The 9,142-nt window shown below is 38.3% G+C and overlaps 1 protein-coding gene across 1 annotated transcript; it reads left to right on the forward strand.

Moving 5' to 3' along the window:
- Positions 1–3,154: 3,154 nt before the first annotated feature.
- On the forward strand, positions 3,155–6,891 carry LOC110726260. The gene is made up of 3 exons (XM_021905715.1): positions 3,155–4,126; positions 4,210–4,264; positions 6,386–6,891. Exons 1-3 carry the CDS (start codon positions 3,155–3,157, stop codon positions 6,889–6,891), a joined length of 1,533 nt encoding a protein of 510 aa, XP_021761407.1.
- Positions 6,892–9,142: the final 2,251 nt, after the last annotated feature.

A 9,142-nucleotide genomic window follows, 5' to 3' on the forward strand; every position in this document is an offset into this window, starting at 1 on the left:
GTAAAAAATAAAATGATCATTTAGCAATACAAAAATGAAGAAGTACAAAAATTGAATATTTAGTGATAAAAAAAATGAACATGTCAAAAAAAAATATGAACGTTATTAGTATAGTTAAAATGAACATTTATCATACAATCATAGAATAGTTGAACCATACCTAATAAATGAACATTTCATAAAAATATATGAATACATTATATAAAATCAACATTTAGTACAAAAAATAAACACATAAACAAATGAACACGTTTAAAAAAATTATGAACGTTTAGTATATTAAAAATGAACATGATTTTCATATATTCATATAGGTTCAAATTTATTGTATATAATAATCAACAAAAAATAAAGATAAAATATATCGTTAAATTATGTTCATTTTTAGTGTATTAAATGTTCATTTTGTACAAAATGTTCAATTTTTAAGTACTGTATGTTCATATATTTTTTTTATTTATAGAACACAAATTCAATTGTAATTATTTTAACTCTAAAAATTTGAATATCTACCTTAAATCTAATCTTAGTTCATCATAGAAACAATAATTATCGATCTATAACATAATAGATTAGGAATCACAAATGCAAAATTGATAAAAATCAATAATTTTACAACATTCACATATTTATAATTAGAAAAAAAAAAAAAAACTCAAAATTACCTCAAGTTTCACGATCGTGACGAAGATGATGATGATGGATAATGCTACAATGGTGACGAATTGGAGAATATTCGAATTAGAAGGATAAAGAAGTATAAAGATTGAAGGAAAGTGAGGTAAGAAAGAAAATTAACTTATAAAAAGGGGGGGAAAGGGAAGAGAGAAAATTTCAGATTGAGAAGAAAACAGAGGAGAGAGAAAATTAATAGAGGTAAGAAAGAAGAAGAGAGAGAGTTAAGATATAAAGAATGTATGTTCATTTTTAAATTACTATATGTTCATATATGGGTATAGTGGTGCAGCTAGCTTAGCTACACACTTGTGTAGCTAAAATCAGTCCAAAACTACAATATAAAGAATTTGCGGATTGGTTGTACTACTAGTATTAGATCGATAAAATCAATCCAAAACTAAATTGGGTAGCTTAGGATCTGTGTTACAATTTTTATTTTTATTTTGTTTCTAATTAAATAATAGAGGAAATATATAAGAAAAATATAAAGAAAATAGTATAGTGAGATTATGCTTCGTTTTTTGTTTAGTAGAAATCTGAAAAACTAGTGGCATGATTAGTGTTCAAACTATACACCTATTTCCAAGAGTTTGCCATTGTTGCACAGTGAGAAATGATTTTTTAATTAAACTACAAATACAAGTAGTAACTATAAATCTTTCAAAAAAAGTAGTAACAATAATAATCAACGAACAAAGCGGACGCAATAAAAAGACTTTGTTTAGAGTTCACAAATTGTCCATTACATTATATAAAAAAAAGGATATTCTATTTGGTGGCCTTGTGGTTTTAAAAATTCTACATGGGAGACGAACTTTTTTTGGACTCTCTTTAGTGACACTGTGGTTTAACATAATTGATTGCAGTGGCCTAATTATCATTAAATGGGCTAACCTACAACAAAATGGTTCACTTTTTTACCATATTACATAAAATGACAAACCTACCCCCTGAGTTAATTCATTCCCACCTCTTTTCATTAATGGGCACTCTTTATTTTCTGTATGCTCGACAGTCATCAACCGAAAATTCCAAACCCTTTCATCTTTGTTCAACCTCCATGAAATCATAATCTGGAACAGATTGATTAAAGAATTGTAAGGGTCAAACACATTTGCGTGACGATTTGTTGCCGAATTGCTGAGCAATTGTTAGGAAATAATTGGTTGGAGTTGTTCGTTTTTTGGTGAATTTTGTTGTTCGAAATTTAGGGTTTGTTGTTAGAATTCTGACGGAATTCGCAATATCGTCGAGTTCTTGCAGTTGCTGAAGTGATATACAGACCTTAAGCAAGGTATGTGCTTTAACCTTAATTTTGTTCATGTTGTTGCTATAATTGCGAAAGTTGAATGCTCTGTTTTTGTTTGTCTGAGTACGTGTTGAACAAAGATGAAATCTTTATGGTTGCTAGTACGTGTTGGATGTTAAAATATATGTGTGTGGTTGTTGTGTTGTAGAATGGATCAGTGTATGCTAAAGTTTGCCTACATGGGTAATGTAATTGAAGTATTTGTAGAAGATATGGACAAGGTCATGTGGATAGATTTGATCATTGAATGTGAGGAAGGGTTTAGGAAAAAGAACTATGACTTCCCTGAATTCCCTAGCTTTCACTACTGCTATAACATGAAAGATGTTAAGATTACTTCTGACAGTGATTTAATGTGAATGCTGGATAGATTAAAGGATAGGGAAGAGATTACTATCTGGATTGGTTGTGTTGACAAGCCTATTGACTGTGTAATTGCTGCTAGAAGGCTTGCTGAATCGCTAAAAAAATCCTAGTGTACATTTTGGTCCTAGCCCACCTAAAAAAAATGCACCAGTTGATGATGAACAAGGTGGGAATGAAAATGATCTTGATGACGAGGAGTACTGGAATGATATTAGGGTAGAGATGCAATTAGAGCAACAGGCAGCAGTTGATGACATGGATGAGGGTGAGCAGGAGAGTGAACAAAAGAGGAAGAAAAAGAGTGCACCTAAAACTGTGAAACCTAAGAAACTACCTGTCAAGAGAAAGCTCCACCTACGTAGTGATAAAGAAACCATACCTTCACAAAAAACCTTCTCAGATGCACCTGTGCTTTATAAACAAACAAACTCTTCCTTAGACAAACATTCAAAGTTGAAATGTGACTCTGGTCTCGTCCTTCACAAGATACCAAAAACTATAGTTGTTAGGAAGAAGATTGTCCAGACCAATAAAACCATGGTTGATGCTATGGTGGTGGATGAAAGTGAGTTTAATGAAGCAGTTAGGAGATTGCAGGCTAGGGATGCTCAGGTTGTGGGAACATATGAGACTGGTGAGACTAGTAGAGCTAGAAATACTGAAGCTGTGCTGGATTATGAATTGAGTGAAGGTGCTGGACTGGAAGATGAAATGGATGAGGGAGCTGAGCTGGAAGATGTAATTGGTGAGGGTGCTAAGCTGGAAGATGAAATGAATTAGGAAGCTGAGTTAGAAGATGATATGGCAGAGGATGAAGAAATTGGGTGTGTTCATGACACATATGACCCATACACATCAGACTACTGGCAGAGAGGTCGTTATGCAGATGAAAATTATTTTAGTAGGATGTACAAAAATGGTGAATTTGTGTCTAATCTTGAGTTTGGCAGTATAGTGTTAAAGCCCTGGATGATCTTTAGTGATAAAGAGCATTTCATGTCTGTTTTCAGAGATTATTGCATTCAATGTGGTTTTGTAGTAGTGGTTGACAGGAGCAGTCCAAGGAGGTTCACTACTTCCTGTCTTGCTTTAAACTGTGGTTGGAGAATTCATTCAAGTAGGCTACCTGATGGAGTGACATGGGCTATAAAGAATATAAAGAACCCTGAGCACACTTGTGGAGGCTTAGATGAAAGGAATCCCCTTGTGACTGTTAAATGGGCTGCAGAAAAACTACTTGAAGATATAAGGGAAAATAATGACATCTCTGGAAAGACACTGAATGATCTGTTATTCAGTAGGTATGGAGTGCATATGGCAACCAATACCCTTTACAAGATGAGAGGGGTAGCATTGAAGGAGATAAATGGTGGGCATGATACTTCTTATGGATATTTGCCAAAGTACTGTGAGATGGTTAAGGAAACCAACCTAGGACTTGCAGCTAACTGTGCATGGAAGCAACTTAATCCACCTGATCCATCCCTCACATTCTCAAGTATATTCATTTCATTCAAGGCTGCCATTGATGGTGTTGTTGCAGGATGTAGGAGTTTAGTGGGGGTTGATGGAGCTCACTTGAAAGGACATTTTGGTGGGGTCCTTCTGTCTGTTGTGGCTATAGATGGGAACAATGAGTTGTTTCCTTTTTCATGGGCTATTGTTCCCAAGGAAGATGGTGACAGTTGGAAGTATTTTTTCTGGCACCTGAAGCATATTTTGTCAGGTTCTGGGAGGGGTAATGGGTGGTCTATAATTTCAGACAGACAAAAAGTAAGTTATCTCTGTCATTCACACTTTTAATTATGTAATTGCAAATAACAACTTAACTCAGTTTTCCTAACATTTGTGGGCAGGGAATAGATGTGGCACTAAATGAGCTATGGCCTGAAGTGGACAGGAGATACTGTTGTAAACACTTAGCCAAGACTTGAAAAGCATCATTTCCTGGGCCTTTGATGCATTCCCTGTTTTGGTTGGCATGTAGTGCAACATCTCCTTTCACCTTCAAAAAAGCTATGGACAGGATTCAGGCTATGAATCCAATGGCTTGTGAATTGGTTGGCTGATTTGGGGAAGCAGTCAAGATGGACAAGGCACAAATTTGATCCAAACATTTGCAGTGATGAGAACAAGACCAACTTTTTAGAGAGCTTCAATTCAACTTTGGGTGTAGACAGATGCAGGCCTGTCTTAACACTTTTGGAAGGTATAATTTTTCTTTTCCTAACTTTTGTAAACATATTTGACATCAATTTATTTAGATGCTAACCTATCCTAACATGAATACGTAGGTATAAGAAGAATGTGCATGGTGAGGCTATCAACAAGAAGACAAAGGTGCAACAACTGGAATGAGGATGAACCATGTCCTAATATAGTAAAGAGAATAAAGATGTTGACTGACAAGCGCTAAATCGGTCGCACAATCTAGGCTAGGTCAAACATATTTATAACAAACACCTCACTCAAACAAGTATAATGGCAAGCAAGGGTTCGGTCCACGGAGAACGGGAATCAATTGCTAAATAGTCTTAACGCTCAAGCTAAATCGAAATCAAGGTATGAGTGGTGATTAACTAACAAACTACAACTGAAGGTTGAATTCAAGGGATTAAATCACTAGGGGAATGGGATTCACTCAACTAATAGCAATTAGGCGAATAGGGAGGAGCAAGGATAATGGGATAGCAAAGACCACATGCAAGACCAACTTCAAACGATATGAAAACAACTCAAATCACTAAGCTTAGATCCCTCATTAACTTAGCAACAAATAATACATAATCATATTGCAATAGGTAATGAAACATTCAACCCACACTTCCATGTTGAACCAAACATTTTATGCCATCAAGTTCAATAATCTAGGTTAATTACTCCTATCATGAAGAACTAACAAGCAATCCCATATAATCCATTTTAATCACAATCCATCATCAAAATCACTCCCAAACTCACATAATCACCATTAGGTTAGGTTTCACCCAACCCCTAGCTAAGGAACTACTCACACATCATATTGAAAAACACAAAATCAAAGTTTAGGGTTCTATCTTGCTCAACAAACTTGGAATAGTAACTTTCTACAAATAGAACTAACATTCAACAACAATCATCAAAGAACTAAAAGGGATTCAAATAACAAGGTACAACAAAATAAATAAGAAACCAAGTAAAGTGGAAGGAGAAAAGTTACTAAAATGAAGCTTCAAAAATGTTGAATAATTGCTGAAAATATGAGAAATAATCCTTGAAGTTTGCTTCTACAAATGATTAGATTTTGAGAGTTTCTAAAACTAAATCCACTAATTTAATAAACTAAGGTGCTAACTAAGAGAGTTTTTGCTGAAAACTATTCTACTGTTTTTCTTCTCTGCTGAAAATACGATCTAAAAAGGAACTTAAATAGTCCGTACAAAATTGGCTAAGATTGGGAAAAGGTCCGACCGAACTCTGGGTAGGTTCGGTCGGACTCAGGGTAGGTTCGGTCAAACTCTGGGTAGGTTCGGTCAAACCTCCCTGATCCTTGTTTGGTCGAACTTTTGAGGTTCGACCTCTCCTGCGAAATTGCTGAAAACTGGTTTGACACTGCCTTCTTTGCACCTTGGAGGTTCGGTCAAACTTTTCAGAAGTTTGACCACACCTAAGTTCGACCGAACCTTTCAGAGGTTCGGCCACACCTCCTCTTGCACTTCCTTTTCTTGCTTCCTTTCCTTCCCTTTTTGCTCCTCTTGCCTTTGTCCATGTCTCCATACTTGGCCAAGGGGGCTCCCACCGTTCTTAGGACCGCCATGGAACCTGCAAAAGATAGCAAAGATCACGAGAGCATGGGGATGATAAAATAATGCATAAAGATTATCAAAACAAGCGCAAATAAGCATTACTTCTCATCAACACATAAAGAAGCCATAAGAGGAGAAATGAGGTGGAAAAACCTAAGAAAAATAGGAGGAAAAAGACCTAAATACTACCCCTAAGAGTGACATAAATGTCACTCATCATTGACCTTTGAATCAAGAACTTGCAAAGCTTATCAGTCAAATGAGGGTGAATATGAAGTGAAGGATGGGAAGTTTATGCTTCCTGTGTCACTACACAGGAAGACATGTCTCTGTGGGGCATGGAAAATTTCAGGATTGCCTTGCAAACATGCAATCAAAGCAATCTTGGCTGCTGGATTGAACCCATACCAATTCTGCAGCACATGGTTCTCAGTCCAAACTTATAAGCAAGCATATGCCAACGCAATAAATTATGTTCCAGATATTGAGCACTGGCCAAAGATTAATATGCCTACAATACTACCACCAGTGATGAAAAGAGCCATTGGTAGGCCATCTAGACAAAGAAAAAGGGCACCTGATGAACCAGACAAAGGAAAAAGGTCCACAACAGTCCAATGTCAGAGATGTAAGTGTTATGGACACAACAAACAAACATGTAAGGGTGGATTTACAACAACAGAGCAAAGTGCTAGGGATGGACAGAGAAATGCAAAGGCAAAAGCTAAAAATGCAGCAAAGAAAACTTCTTAATCCTCTAAACACACTGCACTAAAGAGTACATCCACAGCAAACCCACCAGACCCACCAAGAAGATTCACAAGAAGCTCATTGCAGTCTCTTTCACAACCACAACCCTCCATTAACACAACTCAGAGTTCATATCAAGCTATTCAAGGTCCAAGTAGCCAACCTGTTACTAGGTTAAGGAAGTGTAATAAAGGAAAGAACAAAGTCTAATATGTCATGTTTGTTTTTGTAAATGACAGTGCAAATGCTTGCAACTTTTGGTTTTTGAACTTATGGTCTGTATTTAACTAGATCATCTTCTAGGCCAAGTTATTGTTTTTGAACTTATGGTCTGTATTTAAGTTCTTTTAGGTGAACTTACGGTTTTTGAACTTGTGGTCTGTACTTTAACTAAAGTTTTATTACTTTATCATATCTCAACTTTGGTTCATTAACAACACATTTAAATATAATGGAAAGCAACTATTGTTTCGGGGTTTTTTGATGTGTCCTGCGGGAGAGTTACAAAACCTAGTATGTGCCACCAACGCCTGTACCTGCAAAACCACGAAGACTCCGGTTGGTGGGAGCTCCGCCTCCGACTATCTAGTTAGTAATGTACAGGAGGTAATAAGTGCGAAAATAGTATATACTCCTCGCTAATACAGGAGGATTCTGTAATTAATATTGCTCGGGATCGGTGTTTATATTTATGAATGCCCAATAAATGAGGTCTGACCCACTATTTATAGTGGGGAGACAAGTACCCCATCTAGGGTTCAAAGGACACGTGTCACCAGGGGATTGGCACCCTGTTGACCTATGGCTAGCTGCCACGTGTCACAGGGCCATTGGGCCACGTATCTAGGGTAATTTTTACCCTAAACATTTGCCCCTCTCAGATGCTGACGTGGTAGTGCCACGTGGCACCTGAGACACACACACTTTTTTTTCGAATTTGAATTCGAATTTTGGAAGTTCAAAAGGCAGAAGGTGAAAAGGCACGAGGCTTCGCCTTCTGAGGATTGCCTATAAATAGCAAAACTCCTCTCTCATGTTCACATTTACAACCTTGAACAATTTTCAAAGATTTTGAGAGCAGGCGGTATTAAGAGCAGACTTCCCTTGAATTCTACCGAGTGCACATCCGGTATTTTCCGTCTGCGTGTATTGTGACCAGCATCGCAAATTTGTAGCTGCTACTTCAAAGAACACATCCGGCTACGAGGACGCCTGAGCCTTTGCAAGCCATTTGAAGTTTTTCCAGCCTTGTCAAGCGGTTTTCTCCTCTTCTTAATTAACTTAGGTACCGCCTCTGTTCTCTCTAGCTCTTCCATGTATTTACGTTTGTGCTTCTTTCTTGCCTTTTTCTTTATTAGTTCCATAAGTAGATAGACCCTTTATACCCACACCCGGAATATGGTTTTGAGACCAACCGGTCCCTCAGCACGGCCGAGTCTAGGGCTGGGGATGCCGCCTCTGGGTTTTGGAATCTTTCTTATTCATCTCCCAATCCGACCGTCTCCGTGTCTGTGCAGGACACAATGGCTAGAGCAAAGAAGATGGCTATGGATCCCAATTATAGAGGCGGAAGCTCAGAAGAGTTTTCGCCTGAGGAGAGGATCTCGGATGAGATAACAAGGGGATCTCCCAGAGGCACCCCAAGTACCCCTAGCGATGGAATTCTAGGGTCTTATAGTAGAGGCGGTGAGGAAGCCGCCTCTGTTTCTGAAGCTTAGGACCAAGAACCCTCAACAAGAAATGAGAACCCCACTTTAAGTTCCGGCTCTGAGTCCGGCTCTGATGAGGGTGACAGCAAAAGCAGCTATCTCACGACGTCTGTGGATAGCGAGGAGGAGGAGAGGCCTTTATGGAACACCAAAGGCGATCCTCTCATGATCTCCGTCTCTGCAAAAGACAGGGCTAGCATGCAGAGAAACCTGGCCGACTTCGTACTCAAGCGGCCCTTAGGAGAAGGGTATAAATTAGTCGTCCCGCCTGAGATGGGGACCATTGCCTAGGAGGACAACCAGCGCAATGCAGACGGCTTTTTGGCTGCTATGAGGCGGCTTTTCTAGCGGGGCTCCACTTCCCCCTTCACAACACAATAAAGGCCATACTTAGGGGTTATGGCCTAGGCGTTTGGCAAATTACCCCCAATTCTTGGGTAAATATTTTGGGGTATATTGCCGCCTGCGAAATGCAGAACCTAAACCCCGGCTGGGAGGCTTTCACTCACATGCACTATCTGAGCCGGAGTCTAGGCGGTTGGAGG

This window comes from Chenopodium quinoa, unplaced genomic scaffold (genome assembly GCF_001683475.1).
Source record: "Chenopodium quinoa cultivar QQ74 unplaced genomic scaffold, ASM168347v1, whole genome shotgun sequence".
Taxonomy (NCBI): Eukaryota; Viridiplantae; Streptophyta; class Magnoliopsida; order Caryophyllales; family Amaranthaceae; genus Chenopodium; species Chenopodium quinoa.

Excerpts from the sequence above, each read along its gene's own strand:
- LOC110726260 (XM_021905715.1), top strand. The coding sequence starts at position 3,155 with ATGGCAGAGGATGAAGAAATTGGGTGTGTTCATGACACATATGACCCA. Across the intron at positions 4,127-4,209 it reads TAATTTCAGACAGACAAAAA|GGAATAGATGTGGCACTAAA; the intron begins GTAAGTTATCTC and ends ATTTGTGGGCAG. Across the intron at positions 4,265-6,385 it reads AGTGGACAGGAGATACTGTT|CTTATCAGTCAAATGAGGGT; the intron begins GTAAACACTTAG and ends GAACTTGCAAAG.